This window comes from Felis catus, chromosome F2 (assembly GCF_018350175.1).
Source record: "Felis catus isolate Fca126 chromosome F2, F.catus_Fca126_mat1.0, whole genome shotgun sequence".
Lineage (NCBI taxonomy): Eukaryota > Metazoa > Chordata > Mammalia > Carnivora > Felidae > Felis > Felis catus.
The window spans coordinates 47,106,657-47,131,649 of record NC_058385.1 but is presented as its reverse complement, the minus strand read 5'-3'; the positions used below and the strand labels follow the sequence as shown (position 1 = coordinate 47,131,649).

The window sequence follows — 24,993 nt, the reverse complement described above, 5'->3', positions numbered from 1 at the left end:
AATCGCTCTTAATCAGATACTGGAAGTTGGCTGTTGTGGCCTATAAATCAAGAGAAACCAAACCAACCCAACTTAGCCATTTCCCCAAATATTAGCAACTCTGTATAGTTAGTAGTCCGCTAATCCGATCAGGGAGCCCTAGCCAGCAACACTGAGGCTGGAATCCTGAACTCCCTAAAAACCCCAGATTGGTAAAATAAATAAATCAATAAATCAATAAATCAATAACTAACTAACTAACTAACTAACTAACTAACTAACCGGGGTTTCCGTGGGAACGCGGTAAAGGCAGGCCGATGAGAGAACAAAGGCCGCGTCCCTATTAGGAGCTGCCGGGCCCACGGGCCGCACTGGGGGCGAGGGCGGCGGTGCGTCCGGGTGGCGGGCTGCCCGGTGTCCCACGCCGCCGCGGCGCTGGCGCACCTCTCCCGGCCAGTCCCCGGAGCCACAGCATAGCAGGGCGCCGGCGAGGCGGGAGGCGAGTGCGAAGGGCCGCGGGGGCCGAGGCTGGCCGCCGCCCGAGTGAGTGTGCTAGCGAGAGACTTGTGAAACACGCCGCGGGCCGTCAGCCGGCAGGACAGCGAACACGCGGCGCGGCGCCGGCTGAAGCCGCCTAGATAGCGCACGCGGGAGAGGAGGGGCGCCGGGGACAGAGGGCGACGTCCCCTGCAGTTCCCGTCTCGCAGGGGTCGCCGGCGCCGCCAGGCCCCGCCCCCTGGCGCTTATGTAATAGGGGCGCGCTGCCATTGGCCTGCGCGACCGGAAAGGGCGCAGGCGTGCGAGCAGAGGAGGGGCGGGGGAGGTGGCCGCAGCAGGAAGGCGAGTGGGCGGCGAAAAGCGGGCGGGCGCTGGGGCGACTGGGAGAGCTGCGCGGCGTGCGCGGGCACGAGCGTAGTGGCCTCCCCCGAGGCTGAGGCGGCGGCGGGCGCGCGCGGCGGCGGGTTCGAGGCGCGGGCTGTTGTGCTCTCCGCTCTCCTCTTTCCCCTCCTTGGCGGGTGGAGGAGGCCGAAGCGGTGCTGGGCGCGCTCCCCCTTGCTCTCCCTCCGGCCACCTCCCCCGGCCCTCTCGCGCTGCGCGGTCTCTCCGACGCAAGACTGTCCCGGCCCGGGTGAGCGGCAGTGGGGGCGGCGCTGACGCCGCAGGACGTCCGGGAGCCGGGGTGGGGGCCCGGCGGCGGGGTCGCCGCGGGTCGCGAGGGGCCGCCGGCCTCCCCGTCTCCCAGGCGGCGGCCCGTCCTGTCCCAGCGCGGGCCGCGGGCAGGAGGGAGAGCTCGGGCGCCTGCCAGGCCCTGCAGGTGGCCGGGTTGCAGGCCGCGGAGCGGAGCGGTAACCTTACCCCTTGGCGACAGCAGCTGGTCGGTTTCTCGAGGCCCGGGCTCCCCGTGGCCGAAGGGGCCGGGTTTGGGGCGGCCAAAGCCTCGGGGAGGCGCGTCTCGGGCCGGAATCTGTGCGGAGTGGCGGGTAGGTGGGGGCTGTGTGGCCGGACCGGGGAAGGAGCTCCCCGAGGCGGGAGAGGCCGGTTGGGAAGGAAGGTGGGCCGGGCTGCAGCTGGGGTCGGTCAAGTGTTGGGTGAGATAGACCTTACTCCTGGTGCTTTTCTCTACCCTCGGTGAACGGATGTAGTTAAAACGTGGGGGTCAGGATGCTGATCACTGCCTGGGCCTCTTCGTTTCAGATGGTTATGGAGAATGATCCTACTTCCTGGATCGAAAAATCTTTTCTTACTCAGTTGTTTGGGTTTTAAGAGGATCTTAGGGGGCACTCCTTACTTGTTGCCTCCTGTAAAAAAAGCTCTTCATTTTAGAACAACTCTTTATTCGTTCTACTTCCCTCTTTGCAGCCCTCTCGGAAAATTGCAGTAAATAAGAGTAACATTAAAAATCTGCGTTTAAGGTATTTGTAAGTGACTTGTTGCCCCTGAGTTTGTCGTATGTAATTAAGAAGTTGTGCTTAAGATTCTGTAGAAAATTCGATTTGGCTTGAGAGCATTTCTTAAGTTGAGCTGTCCAAAAGCAGGTGGCTTGTTCGTTTGCATTTCTGCTTTCAGAAAGGAAATTAATGCAGTGAGTTGTTGGAAGTTAGGGGCCTACCCCACGCATTTAGACTGTTGATTCGATTTCCTTTACGGGGTGTTCAGTTTTCTGTTTTAAAAATAAGAACAAGCGACAACAGGCTTTACTTATCAAAGCTTTTATGGTTTTATTTACTACTTTAGATGACAATGGAAAATAGGTTAAATCTATGGTGTAATGTTATATTTTAGGAGAAGTCCTAGGTGGAAAAGTTAAAAATAATATTCATCTCATGACATTGTACAGAGCACCGCCTGAAAGTGGTATCAGAATAGCTAATATCTTGTAATTATCAAAGAAATTTCTGGAATTAGTGGCATTAAAACAATTGAGGTTACCCGCAAAATCAGTGTTAGCATGCGTGGCAGACATTGTGTAGAAGAGTTCAGAAGCCCGAGAGGACTGAAGTATTCTAACATAAGGTACTGATACAAGATGTTATAATAGACTGGGATACATAAAGATTGCATACCTATTAGCATCCACATCATACTCAAGTATCTAAAACGGTTTCTGTGGGAACAGGTTTGATATGCTGCCATAACATTTGTACTTAAATATACCTAAAGTCATTCCGTTTGGCTTGGAAATAACAAATATTTGGCTTTTGAAAAGCGAAAATGGAAGTTTGGTGTTCAAGGACTAACACATCTGGTAATATTTACCATTATATGGGAACGGGGTTCTTACATTAGGCTAGCATACTAAAAATTCTTGTAGTTTGTTAAAATAGCTGGCTTTTTAGAAAAGCATTGAGTCTCTTCTATATTTTACTTGACTTTCAGTTCAGTGTTAAATACTAGTGGGAACTTGTCCAAGCAGTGTATTTATGTATTCAGTTTCCCTTTTTCCTTTTTTGGGGAGAACCTCATGTGCTTCTATGAAATGCTTTGATTTTATATCCATTAACTAATTAGGATCCCAGTCAGAAAAAGCCAGTACTGTTTTCTGGTTAGAGGTGATGTAGGTCCATGTTATGTTCATGCCCTGCAGTGATTTAGAAGTTTAAAACTTAATTGCATTGCTAGTCAAAGCTATACATAGGAATTCTACTTAGGACCCAATTTCAAAATATTTAAAAGGTAGCTGGGGCTCATAGGCCCTTTATGAGCAGGTTTAACGTGTGTTGTCCAATAGAAGACTTTAATTTTTTTTTATTAAGTTTTTATTTTAATTCCAGTAGAGTTAACATGTAGTGTTATTAGTTTCAGGTGTACAATATTAGTGATTCAATAATTCTATACATTACTCAATGCTCATCATGATGAGTGTATTCCTTAATCCCCATCACCTATTTTCACCCATCCCCCTACCCACCTCTGATAACCATCAGGTCTTTATAGTTAAGAGTCTGTTTCTTGGTTTGAGAAGCCTTTAATTTTTTTTTTAAGTTTCTGCAGTTCTTCTTTTTTTGTTGTTGTTTTTTTGTTTTTGTTCTATAAGTTTATTTGAAGAGGGAGAGAGAGAATCCCAAGAATCAACCAACAGCCACCCAGGTGCTCCAAGAAGACTTAAATTTAATGAAAAAGTAAAAGTAACTTTTTCAGTGACATTTATTTTTAACCCATTTAGCTTCATTTCAGACTATCAGTAGTAAAAAGTGGTACCTTTCATTTTTGTAAAGGTACCTTTACCCTTTTTACAAGGTTTATTCTCTCAATTGGGAACTAATTTAATCTTATTTAGTAATTTCTCCAGCAATCCTGCAAAGATCAATTGTTTAGAAAGATTTAGAATAGCATAGTGGTTTTATGTAACCTGAGTATTTAGGAGAACAGTTCCCACTGCTCTTAGGATCTCCTTCAGAACCTTTAGATGACAGCTCTAAATTTCTCTTAAATTGTAAGAATCTTAATTCATGACAGTTAATACTAGAAAGGGAAAGTACCTTTGCAGAGTGATCAAGCAATTGCTTGGGGAAGAGTGCTAAACTTTTTTGGTAAAGTTTTGAAGGTTACGTACGGCAAAGTGTACAGATCTTAGATGTACAGCTCAGTGAGTTTTTACAAGTGAACACACCTATATAACCATTACCCTGATCAAGAGATAGAACGTATCAACTGCCCCCCATGCCCTTTTTTCCCAGTCACCACCTCCTAGATTAGCTTTGCCTGTTTTGAACTGTATACAACCCGTATGTTGTGTCTGGCTTCTTTTCTTTAACACTGGATACGACCCTGTTACTTGTAACCATAGTTTTTTCTTTGTGAATGCAGGTAGTATTCCATTGATAAGTATACCACAAGTTATGTATCCATTTTATTAACTGGAATTTGCATTGTTTCCGGTTTTGGAAACAAGTACTCTGGACATTCTTGTACTGCCTTTGGGTGGATATGTACATTTGCATTTCTGTTGGGAAATGCAACATTTCTGTTGGGTGTATATGTACATTTGCATTTATATCGGGAGTGGAATTATTAGGTTTATAGAGTACACCAAAACAGTTTTCGACAGTGGTTGTGCTAATTTATTCTCTAGTAGCATTGTATGTGAGAATTTGAAAACCCATACATTTTGACTGACAGCTCTATAAAACGTAAGTCTTCAACTCTTGAGAGCATTACCATACTTCGATTACTCGGTATTAATCACTCTAATGCCTCAACTTCTGTTTTTAGATATGGCTCGTGGACAGCAGAAGATTCAGTCGCAGCAGAAAAATGCCAAAAAGCAAGCTGGACAAAAGAAGAAACAAGGACATGACCAAAAGGCTGCTGCCAAAGCTGCCTTAATATATACCTGCACTGTCTGTAGGGTAAGGGGAGTGGGACGGCATAACCCTCCTGTGGACAGTTCTTTGCTTAGACGTTGCTGTATCGAGGTTAAAGTTTTGCAGCCATGGCAAAATAAATAGATTGGAGAGCTGCTTATTTTAGGTTTCCATCTTCAGCTGTCTCTTCCATAAATATTTTTTTGAATGGCTCCTGTGGCCAGGCACAGTTCTCTAGGTGTTGGGGGAAGGGAGTGAACAAAGCAAAGTCCTTTTCCTCGTGAAGAATAAAGATGTCTTCTTCAGGGCAGATACTACACTTTGAACTTTGTAAGAAGTCAGATCTACATTCTTAGTTTAGAGCTGTACGAGACACAAGTATACCCCTGGTTATGTAATTGTCTTTTTTCTTCACTAAATTCTTAGGAGGTCTGCAAAACTCTACGGAGTATTTTTACGTTAGGGCCTTTCCTAGAATTCATATGTTTTATTAGATTTGAAGAGTAGTCATAACAACTATTGAGTGCTTATCTGGTGTTCTACACGTATGAGCCCATTAATCCCCAAAATCACCCTATGAGATAAAGGACTTTTATTATTCTCATTTTACAGAAGAGTAAACTGAGCCATGGGGATTAAATAACTCGTGCAGGGTCACCCAGCTAGTACAGAGAAGAGCTGGGATCTGAAGCTGGGCAGTCTAGTTCCTGAGCCCACCCTCCAGGCCACCATACCACACTTCCTTTCAAAGAAGTTTTTCTTCAGTTCCAAGCCAGTTTCTTTCTTGCTTTTTTGTTTAAGCTCAGCACCTTTGAAGTTCGTGAATAGAAGTGCCAAAGGAAAAATACATAGTGACGGTGGTCCAGTACATATGCATGTATACATATGTATATGTATTTTTTTCCAAAGCCCCACACCTTGGTAGGGTTGTGGGAAGGGATCTTGGTAAGACACGACTCCAAAACTAAAGTTTATCATCTGAAGGCATTACTGATGAAATTGAAGTTTCTAACTACATGAAAGTTCTTGTTAAGAGAGGAAACCTATTACATTAAGTATCTTGTTCATACTGAGCTTTGAGACACTGAAAATAATGCAGTTGAGCAACTTTAAATTCTCTTTGGAAAGAGACAGGGTAAAAGTAAATTTCATTAAATTACTGATGAGTAAATGCTTCGATTTGAAAGTACTACAGTAGGGGTGCCTGTGTGGCTCAAACATCTGACTCTTGATCTCCGCTCCTGAGTGGGATTGAGCCCTGCAGTGGGCTCTCTGCTGACAGCACAGAGCCTGCTTGGAATTCTCTCTCTGCCCCTACCCCGATTGCACGCGCCCCTCCCTCCCCCCCCATACATATACACACACACACACACACACTAAATAAGTAAATCAAGTTTTAAAAAATAATAAAAGACCTAGAGTAGTTCACCTCTTTAAACTCCCCAAAATAGCCAAAATAGCCAAAACTTGTATTTCATGTTTTGTTTAACTGCCTGAGCAAGAGAATAAATTACTGAAGGTCCTTGCCTAGGGAAGTTGGTGTAGTGTAACATTTGAGAACTGAAGTACAGTATGAGGTTGAAACAGGTCTTGGACAAATTACACTCTAGGTTTTAGTTTCTTACGTGAAATGAGGAATAATAGTAGGAACTAATTTAAGATTACTGGGAAGGTCCTATGAGAATTCAGGTAACCTGCTTAACATGTGTTAAGTAAATGTTATCTCTTGTTTCCTGTTAAACAAGCAGAATCCTTTATGTAACCCACTTATTCTCCATATGTGAAATACGGTCATACGTTAGGAATTTCTTTGTTACAAGGTCCTTTTTCATATGCCAGCCACTAGTTGCAGGAACTTAAAAGTATTTTGAGATGATTGTCTATCGTGAGCAGGCTCAGGATTTGAAAAGTTAACACATTTTTATTTTATGAATAAGGTCTAACTCTTTTTTTTGCACATTTTTTAAAATTAGACACAAATGCCAGACCCTAAGACCTTCAAGCAGCACTTTGAAAGCAAGCATCCTAAGACTCCACTTCCTCCAGAATTGGCTGATGTTCAGGCATAAAGTTGTTTACAGGTACTTGACCTTTTGTCTTTTCCTTTGTTAATGTCAAGGTCGTATACGAGAGCAAAATTATCTTCTGTAACTGAAATTAGTGTCTACCTTTTTTCTAGCTGAGATTTTATTGCTTCCCCTTTTTTAAGTTAGTGTTTACCTTCACAACTGTTAAAAACCCATTTTCCCAAACCAGATCTTCTCAATGCCTTTGAAACACCCAAGTTTTTACTACCGTAGCCCAAAATGGGGGGCTGAGGTGATGCTGGCCAGCTCTGGTCCAAGAATGGAAGAGACTTACCAGCCTAAAGAAAGTAACTATTACAAAGGCATTTGAGGGTCTTGCTCCCAGAAATGATGCAGAACAATGTTCCTGAGTGCCTTGTTGCAGGTATTTTAGAGTGTTTAACAGAGCTTCTGAATGCGTTGAAATAGGTAGCAAAATGTGGGCTTACACTGTATAAACTTGATAGTGGCTTGAAAATAATCAGTTTACATTTTTTTGTGTGGTTTTGTTTTCCCTAAGTGGTGGTGATGGTGCGAGACAACTTCCTTTTTAAAGTAAATTTATCAAAGATTTGTGTATAAAATCATTGACAGATCCATCAGAATGACTTGGTAGCTTATGCATGTGGTGCATTTTTCTCAGACATTTGAAATGCATATAAGTGGTATTTGTGCAATGCTTACATTCACTGAAAATTCCATCTATGTTTTATAGGTGAATTCACGACACCTTTGGCTCTTCTACTGTCTCAGACCTTAGGTAACAAACCTGCAGCTGCTTTTCTAACAAACTGTTGATCAGCAAAAATAAAGGGGCTACAGAAACACTCATTTTTATGCTGTTCCCTTTTGGGCTTCATGCAAAGACAATTCTGTGTAAATGTACAGTTGACTCTGATTTGGAAATCCGAAAATCAGTCCATCCTTGTTATAAAAAATTTTTTTACAATTGTAATTATATTGATGTTCATATTGTGTAAAATAACTCATTTAATAAAGTAGTACTTTGATTTTACAACATCACAGGATAAATGGTTCTAGAAATTCTGTTCTAACCTTCCACATTATTTGCCTTATGAAAATCTAATGAATTCGTCAGCTAGAATTGCAAGCGCAGTTCCTATCTCCCTTTCTCAGCTCAGTGGCAGGTTCGCTAGTTACATTGGAGCAGACTCATTCATAGTTTTATTGGCAGCTGCTGGTCTAGGTGAAGAATGACTTACCTGCTGCCTTAGTATATTACCACCATGTGTCATTTCCCCCTCTGATCATTTCCTGTGTTTGAGGTTGGAATATTTTAGCCTGCTGTGTGACCTGGCCGTAGCTGCCAGCCAGGTATACCCTCTAGATAACTGACAAATTCCTAATGTGGTTGGATTTTCAGTGAGCCCTTCTGAAAGAATAGGTTCTGAAGTATATGCCGTAACGAAATAATCCAGCTTTCGTTTAATACAAAACCTGATGGATCACATGTGAACTGGTAAAGATCTATCTTAGATAAATTACACCTATGGATTCTTTCACAGTTCTTCAGGTTCATTAATTTGAGATTAAAACTCCAAATTTGATGGAATTTGTTAATAATTTGGCCAATTTTATGAGTGGTTTTCCTTAATAGGAAGATTGGAATGACTTGCTGCTGGGTTAATTCCCAGAACCTTCTCCCTCCTTTCGTTTGTAAGTGAATGGTTGGTTTTAGAAGTTTACTTTGTACTGGTTCCTGAAATCAAAGACTGTACAGTATGATTTGTCTGAACTAGAAAAGTATTAAAATAGGCCAATGTCCACATTCTTTTGGCTCTAAGGATGGGGAAGTGGGTTGGTTCCGATGGATGAGGTATATCCCATCCAGTTAAGGAAGACTAATTTTAGGGTCCTTCTAATTTGCTTTTGTCAGCTATTAGCTTTACTAGTGAAACTGCTTTAACTCGGTTTAAAATTTGAAGTTAATATAATAGGAAGAAAACTCAACTATTTACTGGTAATTGCTTAGAGCCACGAATCTGATCCTGTGGGTCACAAAGCGCGTTCCCTCTTTCTGCTGTAATTCATCACTGCATTTGTTTCATAGCTGTGCGTATTCTGCCCACCTTGTTTGACTTCACTGTAAGTTTAAAATGAGATATTTACGAGGAAAAGCTTCAGTGGTGATAGTTTCTTAGCAACTTCTGTTACGTTCTTACTTTAAAATAGTCTTTTTTTTCCGTGTAATTTCCTACGTTCAGATTTAATATCTGTTATTTCCTAATATGTTGGTTACCAGAACATTAGAATTTGCCTGATTGCTTGTGGTGGGTATTACAGAAGTTCTGGTTAAATTACAATTTAAAGGTTTTTAAAAGTGCTTTGACCATATGTATGTTTACATTTAGTAACAAATCATTTAAAAACCATTCACAAGTTTTGGTTTTATTATTTTTTTTTTCATTTGTTTTACTGGCTGTAATTCAGAATAAAAGCTTTTTGTTCCTGTATTTAACCCTTTTTTATAAGCAGCTGAAGACACCATATCTAACTTTATATCTCAGTGAAGGAAAATAGCTGCATTGGTCTCGCACAAGACATTGATTCTCATACTTCATGTGAGGATTATTAGTTACAATCCCTTCTTTATTATGTTTGAGTTAAATTTGCTCTAAGGGGAAAATTAAAGTTCTTAAGCATCCTCATTATTTCATTTGAAGATTCTATAACAGACCACAGCAAAGTTCATTATAAAACTTATGGTGTCTTCAAAAACTTTATAAAATCTGAGACACTGAGAGAAATTGGTCCGTTTGTATTCTGTATTTCCACTAATTGCCAAAAGGAATGGGGTTAAGGTTAAATTTGTTTCATTCTACTTCATATGGATCTACATCCCCATGTTTAACTGACACACTGGGGCTCAGTTGTGTGCTGTAATGTCTTATTAAAGAAGATATTAAAGAAAACTAAACTAGTCTAATTTCTTCTACATTCTAGGAGATTTTTATATTGCCTCTTCCCATTTTTTTTTTTTTTAATTTCTCAACTCAGAGTTGCCTCTTGAGTGTAGAGCTCAGTCATTCTAAAGGCAGCAAGAGATTTCTTTCATTTCTCATTGTTTTTCCTGAAGTTTGGTCTATTTTAGGTGTACAGAATACTTAACAAGGGAAAAGGAAAAGGTGGTCATTCTGAAGCCTTCCTGTGTAGAGTAAGTGTAAGTTGTTGGAAGGGAGAAGTAATTGGCTATTAATATAAAAATAACACTCAAATGAAAAATGTTTAGGTCAATAAATTGAATGGGTAAGTCCTTTAGGACACAGACTCCAATTTGAGATAACACTTTGCTTTTATATTAAGGCTACTGCATAGCTAGTTAATCACATCATAATGCAAACTTGAGCTATATGTAGCATGAATAAAATAGAATTTCCAATGTTACTATTTTGGCGAAAAGAATTCTTGTGTTTCATTTTTATTAGTATGTGGAATATGCTCTATCTGTTTTAAAATGCAGTTAATATCAAAGCCTTTTTCTAAAATACAGTGATAGCCACAGTCCAAACTATAACTAAAATGCCATATTTAAATTTAATCTGAATAATTTATTTGTGCTAGAATTTTCATTTTGGGGAGTTTTTGGTTTGGTTTGATTTTAGTCAGACATATACTTTTTTGAGTGTATAGAAATGAAGATTAACACTAGGGGTTGTGTTTACTGGAATCTTTCAGGCTTCCCTAATTTTATCTGTTGTAAATGTTTCAGAAAAACCTTAGCCCTTCCTATGTATAGATTTAATAAAACATCTATATACTTTATTGAGAAAATAGATGTTTTATTAATGAAAGTTCAACCTGTCATTAGTTGCAGATTGCCATACTGAACTGAAATGTCTTCTATTTTAAATGTTCTTTGGGTAAGCTTTTTACTGAGTTACCATCTTTTTGGATTTTTTAATTTTTGGTTTTGAATAGGCATTCTCCAATTTTTTGTACATAGTAGGGCTCCAAATTTAAAATCTGCATATATGGAGCCAGACTTTAATCATTTGTGTCCATATGGGCATATCTGCAATGTGAAGTCATTATGTTAAAATCCTATTACTTTCTCATCATTTTTTATGTATACACCATCATTGTTTTTATAGGTGATATCATTAGTAAGCTTAGGTTTTTGTAGACCAAATAAGTACCTTACTTTGTCACTGTCTTCAGTCTTATAAAATTCTAAGTGTGACTTGCTTTTTGGATTCTGTATTATTAAAATTTTAATTAGTAAGTAGGCCATCATAATATTTCCTCTACAAGAATATAATGGTGTTTCTCAAAATTAGATTTACAGTTAGGGTGACCATGCATCCTGGTTTGCCAAAGATAGTCTTGGTTTAAATATTAATTTAGTACTAAATATCAAATTTAAACTAGATATTAAGGTTCTTCATTATAAATCTTAACATTACCTCCTTTTACTTACACATGTCGAGCAGTTCATTGGTCACTTGTCAAACAACCAAGGTCTTTTTTTAAAAAATGTACATTTTTGGGGCACCTGGGTGGCTCAGTCGGTTGAGTGTCCGACTTTGGCTCAGGGCATGATCTTGCGGTCCATGAGTTCGAGCCCTGCATCAGGCTCTGTGCTGACAGCTTGGAGCCTGGAGCCTGCTTTGGATTCTGTGTCTTCTTCTCTCTCTGCCCCTACCCCGCTCGCACTCTGTCTCTCAAGCATAAATAAACATCAGAAAAAAGGTTTTTTTAATGTACATTTTTTTAAAAACCTTATGGCACCCGTACTGCTTAGGTTTTGTCTTTTAAAGTCTTTCCATCTATTTTTATTTAAGTTTGTTGGTTGGTTGGTTTTTTAAATCCTACTGAGACTTAAATATCTGGTCAAATGAACTAGATTCCAAAACCTTGAAATGCCTTTATTCACAAGCATTCATATGAACTTAATATTGTTTGTGCTGAGTTGTTCAGACTTTCTTTATTTTTTTTTTTAGTGTTTATTTTTGAGAGAGAGACACAGCACAAGCAAGGGAGGGGCAGAGAGAGAGGGAGACACAGAATCCGAAACAGGCTCCAGGCTCTGCACTGTCAGCCCAGAGCCCGACGCAGGGCTTGAATCCATGAACCGCGAGATCACGACCTGAGCCGAAGTCGGACACTTAACCGACTGGGCCACCCAGGCGCCCCACAGACTTATTTTCTGATCTTTTCACCCAAAGGACTGAAGGAAAATGTCCAGTTGGGATTAGAGGTACTGCCGCTTAGTACAGAACATTTTTACTGAGGAGGGAAGGGAGACCTGCAGTCTTGGCTGCAGGTTAGGTGTCCCCTGGGCTAATAATAGCAGTGAACACTTGAGGCAAAGCTTGTGATTTTTGATACAGGAAGTTTTAAAGGTGTAGTATAAAGGCATTCTCATCCCCGTGCCCAGTATCAGTTTATCCTACTGTTATAATCTTAAACATTACTGTGGTGTGTTTATCACAACCAAGAAACCAGCACTGGTATTTTACCATTTATATTACCATTACCAGTTTGTCTATTAATTTTTTTTTTTTTTTTCTTAAAAGATCCAGTCCAGAATACCACATTGCACTTAGTTGGCATTCCTCCTTGGTCTCTTGCGGTCTACAGTGGATTCTCAGTCTTCTCTTTGTTTTTCATGACCTTGACACTTGAGGTGTGTGGCAGCATGTTGTATAATGTTCCCAGTTCGCATTTGTTTTTCTCACGATTGCATTAGGGTACCAGGTTTTAGTGAGGAAGACCACAGATAAAGTGCCCTTCTCGTTGCATCCTGGGGGAAGATGATCCCCACATGACATCATGGGTGATGTTAGCCTTCATGGTGAAGGTGCTGTCTGCTAGGTTTCTCCACTGGAAAGTAACATTTTTTTTTTTTTCCCCCTTTTTTCAAAGTCCAGCCCTTAACTTAAGGTGAGTGGGGATTTGGCTCCACCTCCTGGAAGGGAGTATCTATGTGTATTATTTGGAATTCTTCTATATGGAAGATTTGTTCTTCCTGTTATTTATCCATATGCACTCTTGATATTATTTATTTTGTTATTCAAATTAGTTCAGCTTTGGCCAGTGAGAGCTCTTTCAGATTGGCACCTGTATCCCTTTCATATGCCCCCTCTTTTTTTGATCATTTCCTTACTTTTTACTATAAGAATTGCATGCTCATCTTGTATTTTCTCTGCCCTGGTCCTCAAATGAGCCATTTCTCCAGAGTCCTGAGTCCTTTTATTAGAGAATGGTGTTTAAAAACCGATATCTGGGGGCACCTGAGTGGCTCAGTTGATAAAGTGTCCAACTTTGATTTCAGCCCAGGTCATGATCTAACAGTGGGATCAATCCCGGCATCAGGCTCTGCACTGAGCCTGCTCGCACTCTCTCAAAATAAAGAAATAAACTTTAAAAATAAATAAAGACCAAGATGTGGCCACTAAGTAGGAGGTTGTTTTAAGTCACCAGGATATTTATTGAGAATAATACATGTGAAATTGCTTTATAAACTGTAAAGCATAATATAGAAGTAATTCATTATCATGAAAGAAATAAGCAAAGGTCAAAAAAAAAAAAGGTCCTTTATCTTTAGAAATTAAAATGCATTTTACATAATTTTAGGCTATGGGGTTAAGTGGTGTGTTTTATAAATAATAACTTCTACAGGAATATGTACAAGGGAGAAGACTTGTGGGTTAGAGAGGTTGATTTGTGCCTGGAAGGCGGGGAGTCAGCTGGGGAGGAGTGGGAGTAAATGGGGGGAGTCCAAATGAGGGTGGCCGAGTGAGCAAAAGCTCAGTTTAAGTACATAAAGTTTCTTTGAAAGAAAGTGAGTAGGCCAGCCAGAGCATAAGGCTTGAGAATGAGAGCCTTTGAGCCCATGGGTGGGAGTAGGGAGCAGTCATTAAAATGGGGCCAGACTGCAATGTGTGCACATCATAATAAATAGTTCAAATTACTCCCGACGCTGTCAGGACACTTTCAGGGTTTGGGGGCAGGAGAGTGACACGATGGTAGGAAGACTCATATTTACCAAATATTCAGTTGGTGCTTTTTATTTTTAATAGAGATCTTTTTACAACTTTTTGGACTTTTTTTTTTTTTTTTAACAGTATACTGTCTGTGGTTTCACTCTTGATTATGCAAGTTCATTATGTATGCAGATTTACAGGCAAAAATTTTGTCCTGCTCTAATGCAATGATACAGCTGGGCCCAAAGAGCTGTATTTTGAGATGTTTGCTTGGCCCTAAATGGTCCCAGACTGCAGTGTATCTCTACATGATCCTTTTTGTGTTCTGCTTCATTACAAAAATAACATCTTCAGTGCGTACAGAAACTGGAAGAATATAGTAAAGTTGGGTTTTATGTAGTTGCTTTTTGCACATTATGTTTTCCATGTCACTTAATATTATAACAGGTGGGGTCTTCTCATGTTACAAAGTTTGTATAAGCCATTTTTGTGGCTGTGTAATGATCCACGCAGTAGATTTGCTATAGTCGGTGTTTTTTCTTATGTTTTTAGATTCCACTAAGTTTGTACATTAGGTCAATTCAGGAAGTTGCAGTAAGAAAACAACCTTTCGTGTTTCTAGAGCTTATTTCTGATCCGCATTTTGTTAAGTTCTGTTATTTCATGTTTCTGTGTATGTGTATGGATTTTCATAGTAACAAAAGAGATTGTATTTAAGTCTTGTTTTGAATAGCCAGGAATATTTCTAATAGAAACGGTTTCTCAACTAGGATAGGAGGCTGTAAAACATTTAAGGCAGTAGTTGAATGACCAGTAAGAAAAATGGCAGCATTAAGGTTCAAATTCGCCTCTGCTTTTTCCCAGCTGAGTGAATGTGGACAGGTTACTTCACCCTTCCGAGCTACCGTATCTTGTCACATTAGGAAACACAGAACCCAATCTCTACCTCAAAGGATGGTTCTAACTTAAAGAGAAAATGACATACAAGTTCTTACGCAGTCAGTTGGTGCTCAAGAACTTAGCTCTCTTCCCACTGTCTTCCTTCTGCTAAAAGTTAGTACGTAATACGTCTCACACACGCCCTTCTTATCTTTTCCCATTTCTGCTTGTGTTTTTTCTTACTGAAATAGCTTTTTTTTCCCTCTAACTCCAGTCTCTTCCTGTGGAAATGCAACCCATTCTTCAGGGCTCAACTCAACTGCTGATATTTTTCTGAAAAGTTTCTAGGTTTCTGAAAAGCAGTAAAAAGGAATGGGTGTTGGAGAGCACTACCTCAGCAATGTCTATTTACTTGCTATGTATTTTGTAAAAGGGAAACAAACCCAATATGATGGAGCCCTGAAGGGGAACAGGATTCCCCTGGGTCTTCACTTGGCCCTGGTCAATCACAGCTCAGAAGGCTGTAGGAATTTGCAGTTTGCCAGTAAGTCTGAAGTGCTGTCATTAATTTTTTTTTTTTTTAACATTTATTCATTTTTTGAGAGACAGAGTGAGACACAGAATATGAGCCGGGGAGGGGCAGAGAGAGGGAGACACAGAATCTGAAGCAGGCTCTAGGCTCTGAGCTGTCCACACAGAGCCCGATGTGGGGCTCGAATTCACAGACTGTGAGAACATGACCTGAGCCAAAGTCAGACGCTTAACCGACTGAGCCACCCAGGCGCCCCTGAAGCACTGTCATTCTAGGAAAGTAATACCAATGAGAAGCTATTCTAAAAAATACAGATAGGTAATCTGCCTTGATTTTCATAAAGCACAAAAGAGGATATCAAAGAAAGGATAGGATTTTAAATTTTCTCATAGTCTCTGGGTAATTAATTGCGTGCATTAGCTTTTAATTGTGAATCCTTTTCCTCACCTGCACTGGTTTTTGTGTGTAGTTTTCTAATCTCTTCCCCCAACTACATTTACTTTCCCTGCAATAAGAAACTCTCTGGAAACACAGTTCAAGCCACATCCCCGCCTCTGAAGCTGTCAGGTGTTCCCACCACATGAATATACCCCCGTGCTGTGGGACTGACAAGTCGTCTGCAGTCTGGTCACTGCACTTCCTGCCAGCCCCTTCTGCTGCCCTGTCTGATCCCATGCTGTTCCTTGAGTAACTCTCACTACCCTTTCCCTGCGTCCACATGATTTTTCTGTCTCTTAACTAGTGTGCCATCTTTCTCTTCCATCCTTTCAAGTCCTAACTCTAACTTTTCCTGGCGCCTAGGATCACTCTTTCTAGCTCTCCAGTCTCTTAGGATCACTCTTTCTAGCTCTCAGCCACTTGGAATAGTCTTTTATTTTTCCAGCACGATGTATACTGTTCTTACTTAGGATTCTTAGGAACCAGGAATTGTCTCGTTATGTGCCTACTTGAATGTTTATGATGGAGTATGCAACTGTTCATTACCTTTAAGTGGAATATTCCCTGAATTGTAAGAAGTCGTTCTTGTTGCTTTTGTGGATTACTTTTAAAATTTTTTGGATTTCCCTTTTTTAGATTCCTAAAGTCATACCGAGTGCTTGTGACAGGCAGTGCCATACATATGGAATACTTCATGGTTTTCAAAGTCGTTTTTCTTTTTTGAAATGCACACAAAACATGAAGTCAAGGGACAGCTTGATAATACATCTTAATTTCATCAGGGCAGAGTAATGTAATATAAGTGGACTTAAGCTAATTTTGAACTTCTGTACTGATACATTTAATAGATGTTGTCAACGTATCAACTTCCATAAACCTCTGTCTTGTTCAGTTTAAAGTGTGTGTGTGTGTATTAGCAGTTTGCAGGTATCACAAAATATGGAGGGAAGCCAATAGAGAATTACAGTTCGGAAAGATTTTAGGCTGAAACACTAAAGTGACACCAACAAGAATTAGTTTAAATGGAATAAACGTTAAATCCAATTAGGATTGATAAAAATCGTATTGTATGAGCCTAAAATATGGACAGAAATCTGTCTTTTATTTTCTTTCTTTTTTTTTTTTTTTTGATGTGAGAGCCAATGTGTTTGTTATAGGCACATTTTGAGTCATATTTTGATTCAGATAGGATTTCCTTGCTTTAAAAGGTGGGAATGCAGCCTTACTTTAGGAGAACACACATAATTACACACAGTGTTCCTCATTCATTGATAGCCAGTTTTCATGTGAAATTGGTGTTTGATTCTTGGTGTCTTTGTTTTTGGTGTTTTCAAATGGAACAGTGCTTGGCTAAATTCCATTCGGTGGGAAAAGAGGTTTAGTATGTTGAGTTGACTTGAAGCTATGTTTGCAAGGGAGACACTTGGAAAGTTGTTGATTGTTCTAGGGGCTGGTCTGGAAGATCATGGAAGTCATTACCTGACTGTAAGAAACGTCGTCACAATGCTGGATCTGGCCCAGGAGCAGAATGACTGGTTATGGACTGAGCTTCCCTTCCCTCGAGTTCTTAGCAAGGCAGCTGTCTGATCATGTCTGGGACAGCACAGCAGGGCTTTCTAGCACGTGGAGGGAGGTCAAGTAAATCGATTCCAAGATCCCTTCTCATTCAATAATCCTATGATACCAGGGCATGCACAGTGCAGGAGCTATGTAGGTAGTTCTGTACTTTGAGCAAGTTTTGTCAAAGAGAAATAGAAAAAGTAGTGGGAAGAACTACTCTTATATTGACTTATTTTAACATAAAAACCACTTGATCTTTAATTTGTCCTCATCTTTCTCAGATGTTTATAAGCTTTACATGGGGAGAATGTTGAGTCAGGATAGGTGTCCGTATGTCTTTATCACATTTGGACTTGAGATGTACATCCAACTATAGGGTATATTTGTGTTCAGTATTTTAATAGGCTCTTAGATCTCAAACTTAGTTTAGAAGTGTTTCTTTCGGGGGCACCTGGGTAGGTTAAGTGTCCAGCTCTTGAATTTGGCTCAGGTCATGATCTCATGGTTCATGAGTTCAAGCCCCACGTCGGGCTCCACACTGAAGATGTGGAGCCTGCTTGGGATTCTTTCTCTCCCTCTCCTTCCTTTCCCCACTCACTCACTCTCTCAAAATAAGTAAACTTTTAAAAAAATGCTTATTTTTGTCACCTGGTGAATGGTATATAATAATATATATATAGTTTAAGTCAGGACTATTCTTCATGTCCGTGGACTCCAAACTTCAATTATAAAATTATGTGAGTAAAAAAATTCTTGACTGGGGCACCTGGGTGGCTCAGTCACTTAAGCATCCAACTTCATCTCAGGTCATGATCTCACAGTTTGTGAGTTCGAGCCTCACGTCAGGCTCTCTGCTGTCAGCCTGTCAGCATAGAGTCTGCTTCAGATCCTTTGCCCCTGTCTCTACCCCTCCCCTGCTTGTGCTCTCCCAAAAAGTACATAAATATTTTTAAAAATTCTTGAATATACACTACTAATGTATTTATAAATTATATACATGTGTGTTCATTGTAATTATAAAGCAACACAAAAATAGACCTTAAATTAGGATGAGATGAAAAAATTCTTTTTCTTTTCTGTTTTTTAATTGTGGTAAAAGACACATAACAAAATTTACAATCTTAATCATTTTTTAAATTTACTTATTTTTTAATTTATATCCAAGTTAGCATGTAGTGCTAAAATGATTTCAGGAGTAGATTCCAGTGATTCATCCCCTGCATATAACACCCAGTGCTCATCCCAACAAGTATCCTCCCTAATGCCCCTTACCCATTTAAGCTCATCCCCCCATCCACATCCTCCAGCAACCCTCAGTTTGTTCTCTGTACTTAAGAGTCTCTTACGTTTTGTCCCCCTCCTTGCTTTTATATTATTTTTGCTTCCCTTCCCTTATGTTCATCTGTTTGGTATCTTAAAGTCCTCGTATGAGTGAAGTCGTAACGATACTTGTCTTTCTCAGACTGGCTAATTTCGCTTAGCTTAATACCCTCTAGTTCCATCCACGTAGTTGCAAATGGCAAGATTTCATTCTTTTTGATTGCCGAGTAATACTCCATTGTATATATATATACACCACACCTTTATCCATTCATCCGTTGATGGACAGTTGGGCTCTTTCCATACTTTGGCTATTGTTGATAGTGCTGCTATAAACATTGGGGTATGTGTGCCCCTTCGAAACCTGTATCCCTTGGATAAATACATAGTAGTGCAATTGCTGGGTCGTAGGTTAGTTCTGTTTTTAATTTTTCGAGGAACCTCCATACTGTTTTCCAGAGTGGCTGCACCAGCTTGCATTCCCACCAACAATGCAAAAGAGATCCTCTTACTCCGCATCCTCACCAACATCTGTTGTTGCCTGAGTTGTTTATTTTAGCCATTCTGACTGGTGTGAGGTGGTATCTCGCTGTGGTTTTAGAAAGAACATTTTAATAATTTTTTTCCAACATCCCACTGAATCGTATTAGCAGCTGGAACACACACACCTCACTTTTTTTTTTTTTTCAATATATGAAGTTTATTTTCAAATTGGTTTCCATACAACACCCAGTGCTCATCCCAAAAGGTGCCCTCTTCAGTACCCATCACACACCCTCCCCTCCCTCCCACCCCCCATCAACCCTCAGTTTGTTCTCAGTTTTTAACAGTCTCTTAGGCTTTGGCTCTCTCCCACTCTAACCTCTTTTTTTTTTTTTTCCTTCCCCTCCCCCATGGGTTTCTGTTAAGTTTCTCAGGATCCACGTAAGAGTGAAGCCATATGGTATCTGTCTTTCTCTGTATGGCTTATTTCACTTAGCATAACACTCTCCAGTTCCATCCATGTTGCTACAAAGGGCCATATTTCATTCTTGTTGCCACGTAGTACTACATTGTGTATATAAACCACAATTTTTTTTATCCGTTCATCAGTTGATGGACATTTAGGCTCTTTCCATAATTTGGCTATTGTTGAGAGTGCTGCTATAAACATTGGGGTACAAGTGCCCCTATGCATCAGTACTCCTGTATCCCTTGGGTAAATTCCTAGCAGTGCTATTGCTGGGTCATAGGGTAGGTCTATCTTTAATTTTTTGAGGAACCTCCACACTGTTTTCCAGAGTGGCTGCACCAATTTGCATTCCCACCAACAGTGCAAGAGGGTTCCCGTGTCTCCACATCCTCTCCAGCATCTATAGTCTCCTGATTTGTTCATTTTGGCCACTCTGACTGGCGTGAGGTGATATCTGAGTGTTGTTTTGATTTGTATTTCCCTGATGAGGAGCGACGTTGAACATCTTTTCATGTGCCTGTTGGCCATCCGGATGTCTTCAGAGAAGTGTCTATTCATGTTTTCTGCCCATTTCTTCACTGGGTTATTTGTTTTTCGGGTGGGGAGTTTGGTGAGCTCTTGATAGATTTTGGATACTAGCCCTTTGTCCGATATGTCATTTGCAAATATCTTTTCCCATTCTGTTGGTTGCCTTTTAGTTTTGTTGGTTGTTTCCTTTGCTGTGCAGAAGCTTTTTATCTTCATAAGGTCCCAGTAGTTCATTTTTGCTTTTAATTCCCTTGCCTTTGGGGATGCACACACACCTCACTTTGGAAACCATTGTTCTTTGGCATAGAACTTGGGACCTTGGTTTCCCATTTGTTTTTAAGCTGAAGAGCTAGCAACTTAAGGATGCATATGGATCCATAAAAGAGTAAAAGCAAGCGAAATGTATAAAGGGTTCACGCTGCATACAAAACATGCAAAGCCTGCAAAAAGTATAAGACCCAGTGTACCCTTGAAAAAGTAGACTGGTAGAAGGTACACGGCAGCACTTCTTGAGTAGTTAGCCCATTTAGTTTGGAATGTGACACTGTGACTTAAGACTGAAGAGAGAGATTTTCCTTAATGTGCATAATGGTGATCTTTGAAACCCTAGAAATGGTGTTTATTTCTAAGGCAGTATATAGTAAAAAGAAAAAGCTGTGTGTAAAACTTTGGAAAGCCTTGCCATTTGGAAGATGGGTAGAGAAGGAGCCAGGAACAGTGACTAAAAGAGCAGGTGACAGGGACACATTGAGCGTACCAGGATACTACGGGCTCCGGGAGTCCTGTGAGAAGAGTGAGCAAAGGCCGGGCAGTCAGAGGTGCGAACTGCCATCATTCAGTGAATGCCTGCTTCGTGCCAGGGTGTGGATTAGATGCATTTCTGAACTGCAGTGGTCGTCATCCCAAATGCTGCTCTGAGGTCAAGGAAATGCGGTTTCGGGAAAATAGACGGGTTAGAACCTGGGTAGCAAGGAAGCAGATGTAGACCACTGACTTGAGAAGCCCAGGAAGTGTCCTGTGGTAAATGTCCATACCTAAGTCAAGGCTTCCTTCAGAGAGGCCCGGAGCCCTGATGGCCAGGGAAACCTGATTGTAGTTCGGCACCAGTGCTCGAGCTTAAAATGTACTTGGCGTTGTCTATTTTTTAGGCACAACTAGCTTAATTTATATTTAAAGTGTTGGCATAAAATACTTAGAAACAAATATGCCATATTCAAATATAGCATCTTAACCGACGTTTTCAGTGTTTTAGTCCTCGGTGACATAAAATATACTAGTCATTCTAGGTAGCATGAAAATAGAGGATACCAAGTTATTGATTCATTTGTTTAGGAATATATTGACATTATGATATCCTTCCTGGCCAGTTGTTTAAACTATGAGACTTATTTTAGTCTTTTAACTCAAATGTAATAGTGGTTATTTTCTCAGAAAAACTCCCAGAAGTGCAATTTTGGAGTTAAAGGTCTATACACAAGCTTCCACCCTGGCTGTCCTTTGACGTGGGTAAGGAGGCCATGCGTCCCAACGTGTTTTGCGTGGACAAATGGCAGAGGAGCTGTTCGGAAGCTCTTCTTAGCGGTGCAAGGAGGATATTTTTTAAATCTATGTTAAAGTGTTTTTGTAAAGTCTCGAGCCCTTTGAGGTGTAGTGCAGTGGTTCTCCAAGACCGTGTGCGATGTGCTGGTGTGTGCTTTCACGCTATGAAAAGCAAGCTGTTAGCTAGTGATTGCTGTAAAGTACCAAAGCTTGTAGACTCTTTTATGAATTAGAATGGTTTCAAGACTGTCTGTCCCCTGCAAGAACACCACTTAGTAGCATTTCAGCATGCTTTCTTCAGAGGGAGAGAAAGAGCTCGAATTACATGCAGCAGGTAGAGAACCACACATATAAACTCTAGGTATGCCTGGTTGTCACAGATGCGAATGTGAAATCCCATGTGCATCATAGCAGGAAGAAGATAGTTAAGAGTCACTGATGCGGGGGAAATCGCCTAGGTCTGTGTCAGTCAGGCGAACTTAGATTTGAATCTATCCCTGCCATTGAGAATCTGAGTGACTCTGAGCAGTAAACTCACTGCACATCTCTGAATCCCACTGTTCTCGTCTCTGAAATGAGGATAACCACCAGCTATTACATGGTAGAAAGGAAAAGCCTCAAACGTGGCCCTTGGCCATCTGACAGGTAGCAGCACTCCCTGGAAAAGGAGGCTGTGCAGATACATTCTGGCCCAGGGCATCCGGTCTGGATAGGTGCAGATATTCAAAATATTTGATGCTGTTTTGTGTTTTGAATGGATAGGCGGTGGGAAATACCTGTCTTAATTTGGAGCTTTCCTTCCCTTCCTTGTTCTTTGTCTGGGTGGTGGTAATTAGTTTGTAGATAATAAAAGTAACTCGTGCTTTGTGGTAAATCATTCAGTCCGTACAGACAGATGGAAATAGAAGCCCCTTACTTTTCCATCCATACTGTGAAACTGGTTTTGTTTGTTGGTTGGTTTGGTTTGATCGGTTTGGGTTTCGGCTTCCAAATTCAAAGTGCCGCTGTTTTTGTTTTTTTTTTTTAATTTTTTTTTTTTCAACGTTTATTTATTTTTGGGACAGAGAGAGACAGAGCATGAACGGGGGAGGGGCAGAGAGAGAGGGAGACACAGAATCGGAAACAGGCTCCAGGCTCCGAGCCATCAGCCCAGAGCCCGACGCGGGGCTCGAACTCCCGGACCGCGAGATCGTGACCTGGCTGAAGTCGGACGCTCAACCGACTGCGCCACCCAGGCGCCCCCAAAGTGCCACTGTTTTTTAATGGTTTGTTTGCACTGTGTAAAGGGGAAAATGCCCATGACCAGAGTCTCCCTGCTCAGCTGGGCCTCTGTGATTTAAAACACCTTGAAAGCTCTAACTACAAAACTCACCAACTCAATATAAAACCGGATTTTAATCGGCCCGCCTTGTGAAAGGCTCTAATTGAAGAGCCGGCCACTTGAGGGAAATGCCACAGCCCGCTGGACACGCCCTACGTGAGGGAGGCCTTGCCTCCAAATCCACTTCCATAAGGGTGTTTGGTTGCATGAGCAAAGAACTTGAGGTTTACTAGTATTTTGTTGTTTTGTTCTCGAAAGTCTAACTACAGGCCTAAAAGAATTAATCTTCCTGTTGTGGGATTGATGTGACTACCGTCAGATCCCTGGGGGAAGATAGATTACAAGGAAAACTTGGAGTTTCAAAGGAAATGGTTTTAACGTACCAAGACCACGGAGTGAGGCTTACGTGGAAATACAGAGGTTTGCCTTTCATATTCTAAGCTAGTTCTTCATTAACATAACTTGATCTAACGTGAAATAAAAAGTTCAGGGTCAAACGTTTTCACCCAAGAGGTTTGAAATTAGGATCCAATTAACCTGTATCCAAAGCTGATTAGTGGCTGTACCAGTCTGACCAGCCCTGCCACTTACCATATTAAGATGCTTCTACCCAGTAGGGAATAACTTAACCGATTATCCCAAATGATGCCCACTCCTCAGCCACGAGATTAATCCACAACCAACATTTGGCAGTTTTCCCCTTAGGACTGAACAGAGGAATGTGATGTATGCTTTAAATGGTCAAATGCAAAACCGGAAATGGCAAATCTCAGGGGAAAACCACACGCTTGCTTCACTCTCGCAATTCTTCTGTATTGTCCTCTATTCCTTCTCCCTTTTCCATCTACTCAAATCTTCTCTTATTGCAGCCTGAGAGGACACTGCCCCATTTTGTTTGGTCCATGTATCATTGGGTCTTGACGTGGGTACCTCGAGTCGGTCAGTGTCAGTGTCAGCTGTTCTACTGTCAGTGACGGGATCGCTGGCAGTGTTGATCTTACTGAGCTACTGTTCTAACACTGAGATCGGCTTATTTTTTCTTCTAAGGAAAGGCAAAATGTAATTCTGCCCTGTGGCTTACTGCTGCTACCAGATGTCTTATTGACCTTTCATTAGCCTCCCAAAGATCTAACAGTCTATTCTTTTCAGTTCTGATCGTGTTGAGGGGAATGATTGTTTCTTGTCATTTGGGATGAAGCAGTATGGTGTGAGAATTTAGAACGTGGGCTCTGACCTCACCTGTGTTTGAGTTTCAGCCCTGCCTTTTCCCTTGGTGACTTCAGGTAAGTCACCTAACCTGGCCAGACCTATGTAGTCACCGGCAAAGTAGGGACGATGATGAGAGTTAGTTACCTCTTAAATGGGATGTAAGCACTGGGTGCTTAGAGCGAGTGTTCAGTAAATGTTAACCACACACAATAAGCAATCTACTTTTCTGACCCTGGCAGATAAGCCACTTGAATGGGAAAGTCACTTGATTACTCTGAGTTTCAGAAAATGGGAAAGCACCTATGGGACAATTTGCTCAGCAATTGCCGAGTGCCTTTATGGGACATGATAATGGACAAAACAGACCATCGGTGTTCATGGCGCTTACACAGAAGTAGGGCAAAAAGGGTTGATTTTTCAGCCAGAGAAGGTGAAGAAATGCCACGTATACAAGTTATAGAGCCAAATGTGCTTCTCCCTCGCAAGAGAGTAGGTTTTATTCTCCACAACACGAGTGAAGCCTTCTAAGAGCTACAGAGACAACGTCAGTAGAACCAAACAAGGGCCAGTAGTTGGTGACTTCATTTACTGAGGGGTTTATAGATGCCTGCGTATGAACCTAACGCTGCCTGTCTGGAGCACGGGCCTCAGTTGTGCCAGAACTGACCAGGTCAGCCAGTGGTTACCTATTCTGCTAGCTCCTGTGGGGACAAAGGTTAAGTGACATCTGGAATGTATCTCGAGTGATCTGGAACCCTAGGTGGTAAACCAGAAGTTCCGGGGCACAGGTGGTGTTTTTTTTATCTCTTCTAGTTGAAGGTCTTGCCTAGAGGAGGTATGGGAAGGGAGCAGATGGTTTTACACACAGTATCAGGTAAGAGTTTGTTTTTCTGGACTGCGGTTTATAGTATCAATATT

General features: G+C 41.1%; 1 protein-coding gene across 4 annotated transcripts; it reads left to right on the top strand.

The window, feature by feature from the left end:
* The first annotated feature begins 398 nt into the window (after positions 1–398).
* ZNF706 (zinc finger protein 706) lies at positions 399–7,873 on the top strand. Of its 4 annotated transcripts, none has more exons than XM_023248238.2 (4): positions 399–522; positions 4,693–4,829; positions 6,758–6,865; positions 7,566–7,873. In XM_023248238.2, the coding sequence occupies exons 2-3, from the start codon at positions 4,695–4,697 to the stop codon at positions 6,851–6,853; spliced, it is 231 nt and encodes a 76-aa protein (XP_023104006.1). In that variant the 5' UTR covers positions 399–522; positions 4,693–4,694; the 3' UTR covers positions 6,854–6,865; positions 7,566–7,873. The 4 variants fall into 4 exon arrangements, with proteins under 4 accessions (XP_023104006.1, XP_023104007.1, XP_019678522.1 ...); XM_023248239.2 differs by lacking the exon at positions 399–522 and adding an exon at positions 975–1,108; XM_019822963.3 differs by lacking the exon at positions 399–522 and adding an exon at positions 1,330–1,460.
* The last annotated feature ends 17,120 nt before the right edge of the window (positions 7,874–24,993 follow it).